This window comes from Desmodus rotundus, chromosome 6, assembly GCF_022682495.2.
Source record: "Desmodus rotundus isolate HL8 chromosome 6, HLdesRot8A.1, whole genome shotgun sequence".
NCBI lineage: Eukaryota > Metazoa > Chordata > Mammalia > Chiroptera > Phyllostomidae > Desmodus > Desmodus rotundus.
The window spans coordinates 50504886-50526465 of record NC_071392.1 but is presented as its reverse complement, the minus strand read 5'-3'; the positions used below and the strand labels follow the sequence as shown (position 1 = coordinate 50526465).

Below are 21580 nucleotides of genomic sequence, written 5' to 3'. Positions count from 1 at the left end.
CATGAAACACAACAATATCCATGTAATAAGGAACCAGAAGGAGAAGAGCAAGGGATAGAAAACTGCTTGAAAAAGTAATGATAGAAAATTTCCCTAATTTGATGGGAGAAAAAGTTGCATAAATCCAAGAAACACAGAGTCCCAATCAAGAGGAACCCAAAGAGACCCATTTCAATATACATCGTAATTAAAATGGCAAAATTCCAAGACAAAGAGAGAATCTTAAAGGCACCAAGGGAGAAACAGGAAGTAACACACAAGGGACACCCAATAAGACTAGCACCTCACTTCTCAATGGAAACGCTCCAAGCCATATGGAATTGGAAAGAAATATTCCAAGTAATGAAAACCAAGAGCCTGCCACCAAGACTACTCTATCCAGCAAGGTTCTCAATTAAAATGGAAGGCCAAATAAGGAGTTTCCCACACAAAAGAAGGCTCAAAGAATACACCATCTCCAAAACCAGCACTGCAAGAGATGCTAAAGAATCTGCTCTAAGGAAGGGAAGAAAAAGAGGGAGAGAGATAGGAACACAGGTACAAAAGAAGTAAAATGGCAATGAATAAGTACCTATCAATAATAACCTTAAATGTAAGTGGATTAAATGTTCCAATCAAAAGACATAAAATAGCTAAATGGGTAAGAAATCATGACCCACATATAGGCTGCCTACAAGAGACCCACCCTCAGAACAAAAAGACCTACACCGACTGAAAGTGAAGGGATGGAACAAATATTTCAAGCAAATGGACAGAAAAAAAATCCAGGGTAGCAATACTCATATCAGACAAAATAAACTTCAAAACAAGGGCCATAAAAAGAGACCAAGAACGTCACTTCATAATACTCAAGGGAAGAACCCATCAAGAAGACATAAACATTGTAAGCATAAATGCACCGAACATAGGAGCACCCAAATATATAAGGAAAATCTTGGAGGACTTCAAGAAAGATATTGACAGCAACACAATTATACTAGGGGTTTTTAACACCCCACTGTCAAAGATGGATAGATCTTCCAAACAAAATATCAGCAAAGATTCTGTGGCATTGAACAATGTCCCAGATCAAATGCACTTAACTGATATATACAGAACCTTTCATATCAAAAAAGCAAAATACACATGCTTTTCAAATGCACATAGAATATTTTCAAAGATAGACCACATGATAGGACGCAAAGCAAGCCTCAACAAATTCAAGAAAATCAAAATCATACCAAGCATTTTCGCTGACCACAAGGGACTGAAACTAGAAACCAACCTCAAAGAAAAAACTATAAAACACTCAAACTCATGGAGATTGAATACCATGCTATTAAACAATGGATGGGTCAAGACTGAGATCAAGGAAGAAATCAAAAAGTTTCTGGAAACAAATGAAAATGAACTCACAACAATCCAAAATTTATGGGACACAGTGAAGGCAGTTCTGAGAGGGAAGTGCATAGCTATACAGGCATACCTAAAAAAATAGAAACATTTCAAATAAACAACCTAACCCTACACCTACAAGAACTGGAGGAACAACAAAGGCAATCCAGAGCAAGTACAAAGAAGGAAATAATCAAGATCAGAGCACAATTAAGTGACATAGAGACTAAAAGCACAATTCTAAGGATCAATAAATCCAGGAGCTAGTTCTTTGAAAAGATAAACAAATTCAAGAAGCCTTTAAGCAGACTTATCCAGAAGAAAAGAGATAGGACCCAAATAATCACAATCAAAAATGAAAGAGGAGAGACTACAACTGATACCACCAAAATATAAAGGATTGTAAGAAATTACTACAAAGAACTATATGCCAAGAAAAGTGAAAACTTAGGTGAAATGGACAAATTTCTAGAAAAATATAATCTTCCAAAACTGAATGAAGAAGCAAAAGCCTGCTCAGACCAATAACAGCTGACGAAATTGAAGCAGTAATCAAAATTCCCAACACACAACAGCCCTGGACCAGATGGTTTCACAGGAGAATTTTACAAAACATTTAAGGAAGAGATAACTTCTATCATTCATAGACTATTCCAAAAAATTCAAGAAAAAGGAAGATTCCCAAACTCTTTTTATGAAGCCAGCATCATCCTACTTCCAAAACCAGGTAAAGACATAACAAAGAAAGAAAACTACAGGCCAATGTTGCTAATGAACATAGACACTAAAATCCACAACAAAATATGGGCAAACTGCATCTAGAAATATATTAAAAAGATTATACACCGTGATCAAGTGGGATTCATCCCAGGGATGCAAGGATGGTACAATATTCACAAATCAATAAATGTAATATATCACATAAACAAAAGGAAAGACAAAAATCACATGATCATATCAATAGATGCAGAAAAAGCATTTGATAAGGTACAGCACCCATTTGTGATAAAAACACTCAGCAAAATGGGAATAGAAGGAGCATTACTCAACATAATAAAGGCCATATACAAGAGACATACAGATAACATAATACTCAAGGCGCAAAAACTAAAACCTTTCCCACTAAGATAAGGAATAAGACAAGGATGACCTCTTTCACCACTCCTATTCACCATAGTATTGGAAGTCCTAGCCACAGCAATCAGACAAGAAAAAGAAATAAAAGACATCCAAATTGGAAAGGAGGAAACGAAACTGTCATTGTTTGCAGATGACATGATAGTATACATAGAAAATCTTATAGACTCCACCAAAAAACTACTCAACTTAATAAGTGAATTTGGCAAAACAGTGGGATACAAAGTCAATATTCAGAAATCAAAGGCATTTTTGTGTACCAACAATGAAATATCAGAAACAGAAATCAGGAAAAATATCCCATTTGGTATAACAAGAAAAATAAAGTACCTAGGAATAAACCTAACCAAGGAGGTAAAAGACCTGTACTCAGAAAACTACACAACACTGAAGAAAGAAATTAAGTAAGATACAAACAAATGGAAGCATGTATCATGTTCATGGATTGGAAGAATTAACATTTTGATGTTAATATCATCAAAATGTCCATACTACCCAAAGCAATTTATAGATAAAATGCAATCCATATTAAAGTACCAATGGCATATTTCACAGATACAGAACAAGCACTTCAAAAAATTATATGGAACCATAAACGACCCCAAATAACTACAGCAATTTTGAGAAAGAAGAACAAAGTAGGAGGGATCACAATACCTGATACCAAACTGTATTACAAGGCCACTGCAATCAAAAAAAGCCTGCTACTGGCATAAGAACAGCCACACAGACCAATGGAACAGAATAGAGAGCCCAGAAATAAACTCAATTCTCTATGGTCCACTAATATTTGACAAAGGGGACAGAAGCATAAAAGGAATAAAAATAGCTTCTTCAACAAATGGTGTTGGGAGAGCTGGACAGCTACATGCAAAAAAAATGAAACATGATCACCAACTTACACTATATACAAAAATAAATTCAATGTGGATAAAAGACTTAAATATAAGTTGTGACATCATAAAAGTCTTTCAGGAGAACATAGGCAGGAAAATCTCAGATATTCTATGTGGCAATATTTTCACGGAGATGTCCCCTAGAGCAAGGGACATAAAGGAAAGAATAAACAAATGAGATCTCATCAAAGTAAAAAGCTTGTGCATGGCTAAAGAGAACAGCATTAAAATGAAAAGAGAACCAACCTTTGGGAAAACATATTTGCCAAGGATACCTCAGACAAGGGTTTGATCTCCAAAATATATAAAAAATTCATACAACTCCACTCTAGGAAGACAAAAAAAACAATTAAAAATGGGCAAAGGACTTAAACAGATACTTCTCTAAAGAAGGGTCATACAAAGGGTCCAGAGTCATATGAAAAGATGCTCAGCATGGCTAGCTACCAGAGAGATGCTAATTAAAACCACAAAGAGTTACCACTTCACACCAGTGAGAATGACCATCATAAACAAAGCAACAAACAACAAGTGTTGGAGAGGATATAGAGAAAAGGGAGCCCTAGTGCACTGTTGATGGGATTGCAGATGGGTGCAGCCACTATAGAAAATAGTATGGAATTTCCTGAGAAAACTAAAAATGGAACTGCCTTTTGACCCAGCAATTCCACTGCTAGGATTATATCCTACGAACCCTGAAGCACCAATTCAAAAGAACCTATACACCCCAATGTTCATAGCAGCATAATTTACAATAGCCAAGTGCTGGAAGCAACCTAAGTACCCATCAGTAAGTGAGTGGATCAAAAAACTATGGTACATTCACATGATGGAATACTATGCAGCAGAAAGAAAGAAGGAGCTCCTACCCTTGGGATGGTATGAATGGAACTGGAGAGCATTATACTAAGTGAAATAAGTCAGGTGGTGAAAGACAAATACCATATGATCTCACCTAAGTGGAATCTAATCAACAAAACAAACAAGCAGGAAAATATAACCAGAGACATTAAAATTAAGAACAATTTCACAGCAATAAGAGGGGAGGTGGGAGGGGATAATGGGGGAAAGGGGTCAGGGTTTTCAGGAACACTATAAAAGACATATGTACAAAACCAATGGGGGGTGGAATTAGGGGAGGAAAGTGGGGATGGCTGGGGTGGGGTGGAGTTGTGGGGGGAAAATGCAGAAAACTGTACTTGAACAACAATAAAATAATAAAAAATAAAGAAAATGTCTGCTGACCTTTGCATTAGAATGCTCTAAAGCAAAACATTAAAAGGGTCCTTAGGCTATCATGTATATAAAAGGAATCATACACTTGTAACAACATACAGGGAAATAAAGCAAGCTAATGTGAGCCTATAACACATTTGTTATACAATAGTTAACACATATTAATTGCTAATTACTCAACATGACAAACATTTGCTACAATCCAGTGTAAGAACTACAGTTTTGGAAGCACTTTTCTCAATCCATTGAGATCTTGTTTCCAAGCATGTCCTTTGTTTGGCTCAAATAAACCCTTACTTAAAAAAAATAACTATAATTTTTGTCATTTATATTTGATGCTGGTAGAGCAGAGTTATTTAAGTAAAGACACTTGAGTAGGTCTAGACCAGGGGTGTCAAATTCATTTTCAAGAGGAGCCACGTCAGAGCTTCAGTTGCCTTCAAAGGGCTGAATATAATTTTTGGACTGTATGAATGTAACTACTCCTTAACTAGGGTCAAGGAGCTCTACATTTGGCCCTTGGAAGGCAACTGTGAGGCTGACGTGGCCCCCGGTGAAAATGAGTTTGACACTCCTGGTCTAGCTTTTGTAAAGACAAACTGTTCAAAGCCATTGGAGGCACCAGAAGTTCATTATGTTCTATTTTACTCTAAATTATAAGGTTGTCTCTAAATTGACGATTAAGGGGTTGTTATTTTTCAACTAATTTAAACTATTATGGCAAAATATTACTTACTTTTTCTTTAATTTCTATAGTTTTCCCAGTAGTCACAGCCTTGGGTTTGATAATAACGATACTGTATAGTTTGTCTAGGAAAAAAATAAATATACAAATTTTATTTTCTTGGTACAAAGTCTAGATAATCAAGGTTTGGGCAATTAAAAATGTAAACTACTAATGTCCACTGAATTTTTGTCAACTGACAGCTTTGTTCATATTATGGTATTTCAACTACCAAAGAGTTTCTATTTAGAACCAAAGTGCACTTTCATGTTTGCATACAAGAAAAACACTCACAAGAGTTTGTAGTCAATACCCAAAGAAAGAAAAAAGGAAGGAAGCAAGCAAGCAAGGAAGCAAGGAAAGAAGGAAGGGGAGAAAGAAACAGAGATGAAAGAAAGAGAGAAAGAGAGAGGAAGGAAGGAAGGGAAGAAGGAAGGGAGGGAGGGAGGGAGGGAAGAAGGAAGGAAGGAAAAGAAAGCAAGCACCAGTTACTTTAATACGATTCACATAAATTAAGAATCACACCCATGACCCATTCAGTTCGGTATTATTTGTGAGTGGAGTTTCAAATGCAAGCAAACATCACACACTAATGGATTTACCACTGTGGATTTATCCATATTTATCTACATATTCTTAGATATTTTACCTCTACTCCCTAAGTAGAATAGAAAGTACACTCATACACCCACATAGACCATCCAGAGAACCCAGGAAATTATTAACTGTAAAGTAAATTGGAAGTGTAGGTCATCAAGAAAGTGATTATTTTCAAAAGTTGAAGGATAAAATAAGAGAAAGCTGTTGTCCAGATGAATTACCTGTGGTCCTGCCTGGGTAACCTCTGAAAGGTTCTAGGCATAGAAACCAAAGAGAAATGGGAGGAAAGCAAAAGAGGTTTCTTTCTTTTTTTCTTTATGTTCTATAAATTAGTACGATTTTATTTTTTATCTTTATTTTTATTGTTCAATTACAGTTGTTTCACCTTTTTCCTCATTGCTCTCCCCTGCCCCATCCCACCCCCCACGCACAGTTAATCCCCACTGTCCATGCCCATGGGTCCTCTGTTCATATTCCTTGACTTGCTACTTCCTTCTTCTTTCCCCCATTACCCCCCTCCCCCAGCCCCTCTGGTCACTGTCAGTTTGTTCTTTATTTCCATGTCTCTGGTTCTATTTTGCTCATTTATTTGTAGCAGCATCATTTACAATAGCCAAGTGCCAGAAACAGCATAAGTGCCCATCAGTAAATGAGTGGATCAAAAAGCGGGTACATTTACATAATGGAATACTACACAGCAGGAAGAAAGAGGGAACCCCTACCTTTCACAACAGCATGGATGGAACTGGAGAGCATTATACTAAGTGAAATGAGCCAGGTGGTGAAAGACAAATACCATATGATCTCACTTATAAGAGGTTTCATTTTAATAGCTAAGTCTAGTATTGTACAAATCATCATTTATCCTACCAGTTCCTTATCAATTAATATTGATGTCATTTTGAGCTCTTTGCTGCTTTAAGTGATGTTGTAATGAACATTCATGTACACAAATCCTCTGCCATTACTTTAAAGTTACTTACCAACATTTTCATTGGATGCTTCCCCAGTATCTTCTGCATCTGAGTCTACAAATGCAATTTCATGATACTATAGAAGAAAATGCAAATAGAACAGTTATATTTTAATGTGATAGTGAGTTTTTAGAAACTTTGTTTATAATAAATATTTATAATCTAAGGGATAAAAGACAAATGAGATATGTGCCTGCATTTATCTAACACTACTTTTCTCAAGCTTTCCATTAAAATAGATAAAGAATATTTAAAACAGTTGGGGTAGGAGGACTATCAGAAATGATGCATATATGTTGTATGAAAATGATTAAAAACAAAGAACTTTATAACTTTTGAAGAGCACAGTGAATAAAATAAGAAGCATAGATTAACAAGTAGGAAAACAATAAATACATAAAGAAAACAGCATTAAAATGAAAAGAGAACCAACAGTATGGGAAAACATATTTGCCAATGATACAGGGTCTGATATCCAAAATATATAAAGAACTCACACGACTCCACTCCAGGAAGACAAACAACCCAATTACAAAATGGGCAAAGGACCTGAACAGACACTTCTCCAAGGAGGACATACAGAGGGCCCAGAGACACATGAAAAGACGCTCAGCATCACTAGCCATCAGAGAGATGCAAATTAAAACCACGATGAGGTACCACCTTACCAGTCAGGGTGGCCAACATAAACAAATCAACAAACAAATGTTGGAGAGGATGCAGAGAAAAGAAAACCCTAGTACATTGTTGATGGGAATGGAGACTGGTGCAGCCACTGTGGAAAACAGCATGGAATTTCCTCAGAAAACTAAAAATGGAACTGCCCTTTGACCCAGCAATTCCACTGCTGGGATTATACCTTAAGAACCCTGAAACACCAATCCAAAAGAACCTATGCACCCCAATGTTCATAGCAGCACAATTTACAATAGCCAAGTACTGGAAGCAACCTAAGTGCCCATCAGCAAATGAGTGGATCAAAAAACTATGATACATTTGCACAATGGAATTCTACGCAACAGAGAGAAAGAAGGAGCTTATACCCTTTGCAACAGCGTGGATGGAACTGGAGAGCATTATGCTAAGTGAAATAAGCCAGGCGGTGAGAGACAAATACCATATGATCTCACCTTTAACTGGAACCTAATCAACAAAAGAAAAAAGCAAACAAAATATAACCAGAGACATTGAAGTTAAGAACAATGTAACAATAGCCAGAGGGGAGTGGGGAGGGGATAGTGGGGAGAGGGGTCTATAGGAGCTACTATAATGGACACAAGGACAAAATCAAGGGGGAGGGTGGAAGCAGGGGAGGGAGGTGGGTTTGGCTGGGGTGGGGTAGATGAGTGGGGAGAAAAGGCAGACAACTGTAATTGAACACTAATAAAATAATTTTAAAAAATAAATAAAAAACAAAAACAAAAACAAAAAAACTCCTGAGGCAAATAAAAATGGAAATACAATGTAAAGAATATAGTTCAACTTCTAGCCAAGGTGGAGGTGTAGGTAGGCACACTGTGCCTTCTTGCACAACCAAAAGAAGGAAAACAACAAATTTAAAAACAAACAAAAAAACCCAGAAATGACAGAAAACTGAGCTGTATGGAAGTCCAACAACCAAGGAGTTAAAGAAGAAACATTAATCCAGACTGGCAAGAGGGGTGGAGATGGGCAGCTGGGGCGGAGAGGACTCACAGAAAGGTGGCAGCTGGTGGAGCCTGGTGGAGCAGTTGGTCTGACAGTTGAATGCGGATAAAGTGGGAGGAACAACTGGGAAGAGAGATAGACCATGCAACCCAGCGTTACAGCACAAGGAAATAAAACCTCAAAACCTCTAACTAAAAAAACCTGTGAGAATTGCGGCGGGGGGGAGAAACTCCCAACCTGACAGGAGAGTTCGCTGGAGACACCCACAGGGTCCTAGAATGTACACAAACCCACCCACCTGGGAATCAGCACCAGAAGGACCCAATGTGCTTGTGGGTAGTGGTGGAAATGACTGAAAGCTGGCAGAGAGTAGAGCAAGTGGCACTGTTCCCTCTCCGGCCCCTCCCCACTGACAGCACCACAACATAGTGACTTGGATTACCCCACTGTAGTGAACACATAAGGCTCTGCCCCTTACTATGTAACAGGTGTCCAAGACAAAAAAAAAAAAAAATGGCCCAAATGAAAGAACAGATCAAAGGTCCAGAAAAGATACAACTAAGCAACAAAGAGATAGCCAACCTATCGGATGCACAGTTCAAAACACTGGTAATCAGGAAGCTCATGGAACTGGTTGAGTATGGTCACAAAATACAGGAAAAAATGAAGGCTATGAAAAGTGAAATAAAGGAAAAAAGGAAAATGTACAAGGAACCAACAGTGATGAGAAGGAAACCGGGACTCAAAGCAATGGTGTGGAGCCAAAGGAAGAAAGAAACATTCAACCAGAACAGAATGAAGAAATAAGAATTGAAAAATATGAGGAAAGGCTGAGGAACCTCCAGGACACCTTTAAATGTTCGAACATCCAAATCATAAGGGTGCCAGAAGAGGAAGAGGAAGAGCAAGAAATTGAAAACTTATTTGAAAAATAATGAAGGGGAACTTCCCCAATCTGGCAAAGGAAATAGATTTCCAGGAAGTCCAGGAAGCTCAGAGAGTCCCAAAAAATTGAACCCGAAGAAGGACACACCAAGGCACATCATAATTACATTACCTAAGATTAAATAGGAGATAATCTTAAAAGCAGCAAAAGAAAAGGACACAGTTACCTACAAAGGAGTTCCCATTAGACTATCGGCTGATTTCTCAAAAGAAATCTTGCAGGCAAAAAGGGGCTGGCAAGAAGTATTCAAAGTCATGAAAGGCAAGGACCTACATCCAAGATAACTCTATCCAGCAAAGCTATCATTTAGAATGGAAGGGTAGATAAAGTGCTTCCTAGATAAGGTCAAGTTCAAGGAGTTCACCATCACCAAGCCCTTATTATATGAAATGTTGAAGGGACTTATCTAAGAAAAAGAAGATCAAAAATATGAATAGTAAAATGACAATAAACTCACAACAATTAACAACAGAACCTTAAAAACAAAAACAAACTAAGCAAGCAACTAGAACAGGAACAGAATCACAGAAATGGAGATCACATGGAGGGTTATCAGCGCGGGGAGTGGGAGGCGGCGAGAGGGAAAAGGTACAGGGAATAAGAAGCATAAATGGTAGGCACAAAATAGACAGGGGGAGGTTAAGAATAGTATAGGAAATGTTGAAGCCAAAGAACTTATATGTATGACCCATGGACATGAACTAAAGGGGAGGGAATGCAGGTGGGAGTAGTGTGCAGGGTGGAGGGGAATAAAGGGGAAGGGGAATGGGACAACTGTAATAGCATAATCAATAAAGTATATTTTTTTAAAACTTAAAGAATACAACAAAAGATTTCTAAGAAGGGAAGTTACAGCAATAAATGCCTACATTTTTTTTAAATCTCAAGTAAACATTATAACTTTACACTTCAAGAAACTAGAACAACAACAAAAAAGAAACTAGAACAAGAACAACTGAAGCCAAAGTTAGTACATGAAGGAAGTGATCAGAGCAGAAGTAAATACAATGGAAACTATAAATACATAGAAAAAGTCAGTGAAACTAAATCTGGTTATTTTAAAAAATAAAGGAAACACACAAACCTTTCAGATAGATTCTGAAGAAAAAAAGAAAGAAACCTCAAATAAAACGAAATGAAAGGGCAGACATTATAACTGATACCACTGACACCAAGGAAATACAAAGAATCTTAAGAGACTGCTAGGACCGACTGTTAAATCACTATCTCAGAAAGTTATCTGCACTCTAATGTTCATTGCAGCATTACAGCTGACGCTTAAACAACCTGTATTTGAACTGCACGAGTACTTATAGGCAGATTTTTTTTTCAGTAAACATACCATTGGCCACCCATATCCCTCCCTGGGTTTGGCATTCAAATGTAAATCAAAACAGTCCTTTTGGCCCAAGGTTGGGAATCCATGGAAGCGGAGAGCTGACTGTGTGCATTGCTTTATGCCATTTTACATAAGGGACTTGAGCATTAATGGACTTTGGTATCTGCAGGGTGTTCTAGAACCAATCCCACTTAGATGTAGGACTGGGTTTGGGAGGAGCCAAAAGTTATATGGGGATTTTCAACTTTGCAAAGGTCATTTCCTCTAACCCCTACATCACCCAAGTGTCAACTGTATTTACCATAGCCAAGATATGAAAACAAGCTAAGTGTCCATAAATGGATGAATGGATAAAGAAAATGTGGTATATAAATATGATAAAATATTATTCATCCATAAAAAAGGATATTTTACCATTTTTGACAACATGGATGGACCTTGAGGGCATTATGCTAAGTGAAATAAAACAGAGAAAGACAAATACTGTATGATCTCCTATGTAGAAGCTTTAAAAATCTGAAGTCATAGATACAGAAAACAGAATGGTTGTTGCCAGAGAAGGAGGGTAGGGAGTGGGGGAATTGGGTGAAAGTAGTCAAAGGGTACAAGTTTCCAGTTTAAGATAAGTTCTGGGGTATAATATACAGGATGGTGACTCTAGTTAAATGATATATTTTATATTTGAAAATTGCTAAGAGAAATCTTAGAAGTTCTTATATGAAAAAAGATAATCATGAGAGGTGACAGATGTTAACTATCCTTGGTGTGATAATCATTTTGTAATATACACATATATAAAATCATTACATCTTAAACTATACACTGTTATTTGTCACTTATATCTCAACAAAGCTGGAGGTGAAAAGATTTCTGTAAGGATTAAATGAGATCTGTTTGCAAATCATAGCAAACAGTAACTCTCCAATCATTTCTAGTAATGTTAATTTTTAAAAAGTGGGGAGTGTGGGAAGAGAGAGAGAGAAGGAAGAAGATTCCCCCCAAAACAAGAAAACCTAAAAAAGTAAAGAAAAATGTCCTTGGATGATATAAATCTCCATTAGAGATATAAATTCCTTACATTTGTCATTTTTTCAGTTGTCCATCAAAATGTTTTTTAATGCTCTTAATAAAGTACTTTGTATACAACGTCAATATTAGCACACTGACACACAGCACATGTTTCCCAGTTCATTGCCTTCCTTTACATTTTGAGTGCACTTCAAAGTTTTAAATAATTAAATCTATTTTTCCTTTTTGATATCTCTGGTTTGTGTTATACTTACAAGGCATTCCTCAATCTATGACAATATAGGGATCTGACAATATTTTCTCCTAATACTTTTATACTTAGCTTCTTCATATTCAGCTCTTTAATTCATTTGTAATGTACTTATGTATGTATGAGAAAATGATACAACTTTCTTATACAAATAGTAAACCAATATTCTAAGCCTGTTTATTGAATTGTGTATCCTTTCCTGATTTAAACTGACATTTTTATAGCAAATCCTTATAAAAGTTTGGGCTTATATCTTCTCAACATTTCTATTTTACAATATCTCTTGGCTAATATCAACTTTCTATTTCTTAAATTCATATTTCCCTTGGGTTTGTTGTTGTTGTTGTTGTTTGTATGTATATGCATGTATATTTCAATAACACCAGTTGCTCCTATTTATATACCTAAATTTCTGATCACTTTTTTATGTGGCTCAATGCACTGTTATGTTCATACCTCTATATACTTATGGTTTGTTTCATGATTTTAAAATATTTCATTTCTTATTACATAGGTAGTATGCTTCACATACACAGGATCTTATTCTAAATATCCTCTTAAGTATACTCTTTCTTAAATTTGTCTATCTTGGCCTCTTTCTACATCAATAATATAGAGTTAAAACACACTAAATAACATCTTACTATGGATTTTTATAATTTATGACATAAATTATAGACATTTTATGTAATCTATTGGCTATTGCTAGCATTTGGGTTAATTCCAAATTTTTCATAACACTGCAACAAATATTCTTTCTATATTTGTCTCATTATCTTCTTAGAAAAAATTAATTGTTCAGTCAAAGGATATATGTGTTTTTTAAGGCCTTTGATTCATATTGCCAAAATACTTCCCAGAAACTTGGCAACATTTAGACACCTAGAGAGTTATAAAATTAGGTAAAATGCTTTAGGAAAACAAACAAAAAAGATGTAATGGAATATTTTTAAAACAAAATAATCAGCAGTCTAAAGTATTACCTGAGGGCGAACCATTTTACCTGCTGCAATTTTTCTCTCCTCATTGATCAAGTTAATAATTTTTTTGTTAACAAGTGGTGCATTTGCACCCTCAATCTTTGCAATAATTTTGCCATTCTACAAAGGAAAAGAAAGCACAAAGAAAACTTTCATTTTCAGGATAAGTCAAAAATGAATACTTCAACTAAACTAAGTAAACCCACTCTGACCCACACCTCCACCAATCCTTTCTTAACAACTGAAATGAGCCATTTTAAAATATGGTATCAGTGACGTGAAACTATGTCTTCATTTGGTAAACCTCACTCTTTGAGTTCTACCTGCAGTTTGCCTGTCCTCCTACAACCAAAGACAGGCCATCCCTGCATTATATTTTAATGGTCTTTGTAGTTCTACCAATATTACCCTCCCTAATTATCTCTGACATTATAGTGCTTTTACCTGTATTACAGCACATTTTTACTAAATACTTGTTAGTAGCACTATACCAGGCATGATGTTATGGAATAATAGTCTTACCTATTACTACCTGACCTACAATACCTGACCTAGTTAAATCACAACACAGGCACATACACACACACACATGAAATAACAACCATGACAGGCACCATCAAAAGAGGAACAAAGAACTTGGAGAATCTATAAGAATTGGATCCTGATCAAGTTGATCACAGAAGGTATTTATTAATAACAGGAAGTGATTCTTGGTGTAAAATATGAAGTATGGGTAAGAGATAACTAGGCAAAAAGGAGAAGAAAGAGCATTCTAGGCAAAAGAAATAGAGATCAAAGCATCTAAAGGCCAGAAGGGAATAAGTCAAATGAGAAGGCCAGCCAAGAAAGTGAGGGATGACAGGTCTGAGATGAAGCTCACAGCCATGGGGAGCCAGACCCTGCAGAGCCTTGTGGTCATGGAAGGATGCAGCCTTTATCTTCACTGCACTGAGAAGCCTTCAAAATATTTAAACAGGCAGTGACCACAATTAGAACTGTTGTTTGTTAAGAACATCTCACCTACCATGTGGAGAAAGGATTAGAGGAGAATCAGAAGATATACAAATCAGAACCTATTCTAGAATTGAAGATGAGAGGGAAGGTTGCTGAGTCTCTGGAAGTGGTGATGAGATGGAAAGAATGAAAAGGAAGAGATGAGTGTGAGGGAGTCTTGGGTGGTAAAATCGACAGGTCCAAGTTCTGGTCTGGATTGGGTATGATGTTAAAAAGAGAAGTTGCTAAGATAACTTTACAGTTCTGGCTTGAGAAATTGAATAAATTAAGAGGTTATTCACCAGAAGAGGCAACACTAGACAACCGTGTTTTCTGGGAGAGGGAGGATTGGATCAGTTCATTGTGAGATGCCCTTGAGACAACCAAGAGAAAATGTCAAGCCACCAGTTAGACACACAGGTCTGGAGCTCAAGAAGAGGATTTAGCGGAAGATGCAAACTAGAGCCATTGATATATGAGGAGACAACTGAAACTGTAGAGGATATTTTCTAAGAAAGGTACATGACATGATAAAGTCAATATTTAACAGTCGAATAAAGAAGGATAAATCTGCAAAAGAGATGGAGAGAGGGTAGCATCTAGGAAGGGAAAAGAAAAACCAAGTCACAAACGAAGCAAATGTTTCAAAAAGAAAGACATGGTCACAGTATTCAATACATGTGAGAGGTAGAGTATGATGAAGCCCTAAGACTATTCGGTATATTTAGCAATAAGCTGGTAACAGGATACATTAGCAATAGTGAATTTTGGTGGAATAATAAGACATAAGTTAGACTGAATGGGTGTGGAGTTAATGGGATAAGAAGAAATGGAGTAAAAATAAATTAAAAACTCTTCTGATAAATTTAGCTGAGAACTAAAAGAGAGAGATGGGTAGAAGTTATAGAGAGACATGGTATCAAAAAGAAGTATTCCATTTTAAAAGGAAAGAATTATATTCAAAGGCCAAAGAAAATAATCCATTTGAGAAAGATTTAAGTGAAATCTGACATTCTAATAACCATTTCCCACTGAAAGGAACTTTCCAACAATTCTGTGAGCTTTCTAATGTCCCTTGAAAAAGCCCTTCTTGATGGAATTTGCTGAAATAAATTTGTTGTCAGCGAAGAATGCTGACCAATACAAAGGGTCATTGTGGAACTATTTGCACAAATAAACAGGGGTTAATGCTGGTTTTGTGATTACAGATTGAGATTCTTAATGATTACAGATAAGGAACGTGAGTGATAACAAAGTCTGAGCCATAAAGCACAGGAGTGATTGGATGAGGTCCACTGCAAGGAAATTTCGTTGAAAGTTAGGTGGCCAAGAATTAAGAGTCCAGGATTGGGGGTTGGTTGTCAGTGTAAAGTCCCAGGGTGATGGCAGGACTTGGTGTGAAAGGAATACTTTAAGCCACATGCCAACGTCTTCAGTCATCTACACAATTGATCCAAAGGCCAGTGAATAACAGAAATAAGGTGGGGGAGGAGGAGTCAAATAGAGAGGACCTCCAACACACAAGGAAAAGAAAGTTATTATAGTAACAAGTAAAGGAACACCAATTCTACACCTGGCCTCGAGAAAGAATCTGAGAAAATAGTCACCATTTCTGGGCAGCAGGGAAAATGTCCTAAGTAAGGATGCAGACTTAAGGAAAGTCAGGAAAGTAGAACAAAAGTTCAGGGCCAAGGGTAAAGCTTCAGAAGTCTGATAATTGCTTATAACAATTCCAGATGTCACACAGTGAAAGGGTTTGAGAGATGGGGGAACACTAGAGAAACGGGTCTGGGAAAAAATATTCTGAGTTTTGGGATGGAGCATGCATGGCTGAAAGGAGGGATGGTCTTATAATTTGGGCATTGATTGCAGATAAAAGAACATTGACTGGATGGCCCATATCAGAAGGGTGGGCATGAGTCTACTAATCAGACCTGACTAACTTGGCAGGATGATGGTCATCCCAGAGCTCTAGACTCTACGTGGTGGTTCACCCACCCAGTCTTTTCTCCTCATTCCCATGCTCCTAAGTGCTCCTGCTGCTGCAGTCTCCTCATTGTCTAAGTCCATTTCTTAGTCTATTTCATGAGTCTAAGTCCATTTCTGCTTCATGGAGTTACTCATTCTGGTTCACTAAACTACCTTCGGGCCAGTGGTCAGCAAACTATGACCCAACACAGCGCCAGCATTCTGGGAAAGCTAAAAATAGTTAGCTGACCCCTCATCTAACTCATCAAATCCTACATATGCAGATCTACAATGCGATTTTCAATTCAATTAACCCAGTAATTCAGTTCCTTGAAATAATTGCAAAGAGTAGTACTTACCAGAAGGAAAAAGTTATGTCTAGAAGTATTTTTATTATCAAAAATGACAACTGAAGTGTCCAGCAGCACAAGAACAGTCCAGGCCCTCTCTGGGAAGCCTTTCCTTAGGATCCCAGTTCTCCAGCTGTCTGTGTAGCAGCTACACTCTGTGTCACACAGCTTAGCACTCAACTGTATACTCGCCTTTTAGAAAACAGCACTTATTATGGTTTTCTGATTCTTAAAGCTGTTGTGTTTGTTACAGGATATTTGGAAAACATTGTAAGTATAAAGAAGAAAACTGAAATTATGCAATTTTCCTCCATACATAGAAAACTAGTGACATTTTGGCGATTACACAGTCTTCGTTCCATTTATTTGTAAATACAGAGATAAAAGTGATAGATATTACAAAATGGTGATTATACAGCTATTTCCTTGATTGGTATATGTGAATATCTATAAGCAATTCTCTCCTACTGCATGTCTAAGAAATTTCTGATTTTTCACTCCTTTAAATAATAATTCATCATACAAATGTCTGATTATTTCCTTATGAAAGGTTAATACAACTTGTTTTTCTTTTCCCCAATCAGCTTAGTGCATAGTAGTCTAATCACTCAATCTATTAGTAGCTCCTAGAAGTCAGGCTATAAAATATATTAATAAATAAGCAAAGATAAAGTAAAAAATCTACAATTAGTATCATCAAAAAAAGTTCCGTGGTAATTTTACAATGCTACTTGCTCTTTAACTATAAATTAGAATCTGATAATACATTTGAGACAATAAATATTATACTTACAACACTAAAAAGAAAAATAGGTTCACATTTATCTCTAAATGGCTGCAAAGTCACAATGTTGTCAGCCTCTGCCTGGAAAAAACACATTAATCTTTCACATGTTAATAAAGGAAACTATATCCAAGTCATTAGATACACTATGTACAAAAAACACAGATACACATATAATTTTTATTTTTATACTTACTCAACATTCTCTTAGTGTGTTATAGTTGTTTTAAGGACCAAATTGCAAATACTGACAAGTCAGGCCCTGTGTCAGTCAGCCTTAGCCTGACCTCTGGCTGTTCACATTTAAGGTACCACCCACCCACCCAAAGAGAGAACAAAAGGGGCTGAAAGAAACTATAATATTAAAGAACAGAAGGCAAAGATTATATTTAAAAGTAATTAGGTATCATCATTACATAATCTCACACAGCTCTGAGCTGGGCTGAGATGAGATCCTAACAATGTAAATGGTCTAATTTTTCTTCCACACCTACTTGGCAGCCTCCATCACCATCCCCTCCCCACACATACCCCAGGTTTGTTCCTACTTCGATTCAACAAACAAGGAGGGAAATCATGACTCTAGACCACCTGGAAACACAGCATCCAGTTACACTACCTCACTGCCTAAGGACTTCTTCCTTGCTTTCCTCTGCTCAAGTTCCTTTCCAGCTAGCCTGACAGGTAAATAGGGGGGCCTGCTTTGTTGTCAGCCTACCCCCATGGACCCCCAGTTTGCTTTTAGACACTGGAATTTCCCCATGGTTCCTAGCCCATGAAACTGCCCTCCTACCACAACCAGACAGCTACTAGGATTCATGAGAATGTTCTAATGACGCTCGATCATCTGTGATCTATTTGCCAGCTGTCAGATCCTCCTGATACTGCCTTTTAGCTTCTAATACCAACGTATTGTCTACTGCATGTGATGATCCTGTTTAGGCACCATTCTCTGTCCTCTAAAATTAGTTCTTCTTCCAGGCCAAGGATCAAATTTAGAATCACATTCCAGCCTCATTCAGGTGGTTCTGACTCTTCAGAGTAAATAAAGCAGGTTGTTATGTAATGCTGCCTTTTAAAACACTACAGGGCCCTTTTTTCATAAGGCAACCCCAACCTCTATTTCATTTTTAAAAAATTTTTCTCTGTTGGTTCTTTAGTTTTTTCTTTGCCACCTACTGTCTTCAAGAGAAAAAATAATAAGAGGTGGGTTTCTAAGCTTTATACTGCTTATTTGTAAAGTAGAACTAAAAAAAAGGTCCTGTAAACAATGTGTCTGCAGAAGGGGAGGGATGCACAAACACAAGTTAAGGTCAGTAAGGAATTTCGTCCCCAGTGTCTGGGTTGGGAGGGGTCATGGAAAACCTGAGAGCATGCACTGGGTTGAGATTTCATGTTTGCATCAGGGATTATGCATTTTAGGGATAAGGAATAAAGATGGGTAATCAGTTATCTGTTTCTGCATCTTAGGTCTAGCTGGTTCGGACACTGTTCTGTCCAATAGAAGTAGAATGTGAGCCACAATTATACTTTTAAATTTTCTAGTAGCCACATTTAAAAACTAAAAAGAAATGGGGGAAACTAATATAATAATATATTTAATAATACAAATTTCTTATAAAATAATATCCAAAATATGATCATTTTAACATGTGATCAATGTCAACATTATTGAGATATCTCACATTCTTTTCATCATACTAAGTCTTCAAAATCTCATGTTTATTTTACCCTTAGAGTACATCTCAATTTATGGGTTAAATTTTAACCATAAATAATTGACCTCTAATTTGATTTCACAAAATTTACAGTCAAAAAAGTAGATTCACATACCCAAGTTTCCCCAAGCAACTTTAAAAGTTTTACAGTTACTGAATTGAGTATATTTTTAAATTTAAGTAAGTTAATTAAAAATAAAAGTTCAGTTCCTCGGGCACACCAGCCACATTTCAGTGCTCCAAAGACACTTGTGCCTAGTGTCCACCATATTAAATAATTAAATAAAGCTCTAAATAGTTAATAATTTAATGTGGATAAATTGAAAATCAATACAATTAACTTTTTGTCACATTTGGGTGGCAAATAAATAAGGGAAATCACTATGTGATAAATGCCCAGCGTCCATCCCAAAGCTGTTTAGTGAACAGCATTTGCAGCCCTTGTTCTAAGAGACACACTGCATTTGGTCAGGTGAAAAGAAACATGTCAATAGACAGATACCCATTTTTATACTTTTCTAACATTCACAACCATGGTCAATAACCTCAATGTATAGGAATGGAATAAAAATCACATTAGTTCTCAGATCAGATGAACTAAACATATAGTAAAACTACCAAGTAAACACTGTCCATTTTGAAGAGTTAACAATCCTTAGAGAGCATACTTCAATACTTAAAATAACAAGAAAGCAATAGTTTAATAGAAATTAAATTCTTACTACAACAAAATGCAGAATTTCATCTTCATTCAGCTCATTTTTCAATTTTCTGAATAAAGTTTGCATTGCTTTGCAAGGTCCACACCAGGCTTGGTAAACATCGATCACTAGAAGATGATGGTATTTATGAAAGAACATAGTCAAAAATTCTAGAATAGCAGGGGCTATTGCCCCAGGGGCAAAGGCAAAGGACATAGCAGGGCTCTATGCTGGAAGTAGGGAGCCATACTCTGTGCTGGGGTGCCATGTTCCGGGCCAAACTACAGGTGACTGGACAAGGAGGCAAACCCAGTACCTGTTAGGCCTTTGTTGTGCAACATCTCATCCCATAGGCTTTGGTTATTGATGACTGCCTGCAAAAAGGAAGGCGCTGTAAAAGGTCTTCAAGAGCCAATGCACCAAGTGAAGAATTATTGATACATCATGCCCACCTGCAACTGGACTTCTCGCTTTTTGCCTGCCATTTATCCACTATCATGTGAAAGAGGAAGCAAAACAGAAAATATTTCAGGTAAATTGAAATAATGTTCTGCTTATGCATTCAAGCATCTTAATGTACCATAGAAATTTTCCTTCAGTATCAGCTATATGCTCCCACCTCTGTAGAAAGAGGGGCTCCAATGTCCCTGAAATGCTCTTCATGCTGTTTAAAAACCTACTTACTTACAACAGCCAAACTTCTTACTTTCCCAAGATTCCTGAAGCAAACTAAATATGTTAGGGGTTACAATTTTTTAAAAACAGTTGTGTTTGTTTTCCTGAAATATTATGCAGTGCTCTCTATTTTCAGTCACACACGTTAACTGTCTATGGAAACGCTCATGGATCTTTCTTGGGTCCCTCTCCAAGGACATTTAATTTTTAGAACAAGGCCCCCAGTCGAGTGGAGCACAACATAAACTGTCACAGCTGTTACATCAGTGAGGCCCAAATGCCCTATGCAATGGCCTCAGGGACGTTGAAAGTGTGGTCTGTGTGTGTGATAGCAGACACTAGCGTGGAACAGAGGAGTGACCGACAACCAGATTACATCCCAACAAAGCACAATGGAATCTGCAAAAAGCCTTACGGGAACAGAACCTTCTTTAAACTCGATTGGGACGTTTAAAGAATAGGAAGGAACCACCCCCACAGGATCAAAATCGGCCACATTTGCCAACAATTGTGACTTTGTGGGATGAGCTCCACCAAGTTGGAGTACCTGAATGCCCCGCAGGTAGGGCCGCAGGGTGGCGGGCTTCTGCTGCGTTTTCTGCCCGCGCTAATCCGCGCAAACAGCGGGAGGAGGGACCCGGGTGTGGCCCGGAGAAGGAGGCGGGAGCCAACGATTCCTGCCGGCCTGCCGGCTGCTCAGGCCCTTCTGACCCTCGAGCCCCCCACCCCGGCACTCAGACCCCGACCGCGGTTAGAGCGGTTGGCCCACGGCCAGGAAAATCGCGCCCTCTTGTGCCCCTACCCTGAAGGGACTACAAAGACCTGTTTCCCGGTCTTCCTCAGCTGTCTCCTCTCTGTCTTGGTCTCTCCATGAAAGACAATAGACGAAATTAGGTTTTTAAACATCACTCCTATTGATTGCAAAAAGCTTGAATGTTGAGGCTTTGAAACATAAACCCGATGAGATTTTGATTTGGGTCTTCCTAGGACAAGTGCACTCTGAAAATGTTATTTATAAGAAACTGCAATTGTATTTTATTAAAACAGAGCATAAATTATACATGCCAAGTAGCTTATGAGAAATGTCATTCCTGAAGAGATCTAATAGTATGTTTTGCTCCTTGCGTATATTTGACATTATCTTTCAAGATTTGTTGAAAGTGTTTTTTTTTTTTGTACATTGCGCTGCACAGCGCTATTTATAGTATTTAATTATTTTCTTGGGTCATAGATTTATTACCACTTGCTTCATTTGTATA

At 37.3% G+C, this 21580-nt stretch overlaps 1 protein-coding gene across 1 annotated transcript in view; it reads right to left on the bottom strand.

Annotated features, from left to right (window-relative positions):
- NME8 (NME/NM23 family member 8) overlaps positions 1 to 20910 on the bottom strand; it is a 50574-nt gene extending 29664 nt beyond the window's left edge. The window contains exons 1-8 of the mRNA XM_024557921.4: positions 20869 to 20910; positions 20099 to 20138; positions 19963 to 20020; positions 19668 to 19774; positions 17237 to 17308; positions 13136 to 13252; positions 6951 to 7017; positions 5380 to 5453 (exon numbers count right to left, since the gene is read on the bottom strand). Of these exons, the coding sequence (XP_024413689.2) occupies positions 5380 to 5453; positions 6951 to 7017; positions 13136 to 13252; positions 17237 to 17308; positions 19668 to 19774; positions 19963 to 20020; positions 20099 to 20131 (528 nt within the window). The 5' untranslated portion in view covers positions 20132 to 20138; positions 20869 to 20910. The remainder of the gene's footprint in view (positions 1 to 5379; positions 5454 to 6950; positions 7018 to 13135; positions 13253 to 17236; positions 17309 to 19667; positions 19775 to 19962; positions 20021 to 20098; positions 20139 to 20868) is intronic.
- Between the last annotated feature and the right edge of the window lie 670 nt (positions 20911 to 21580).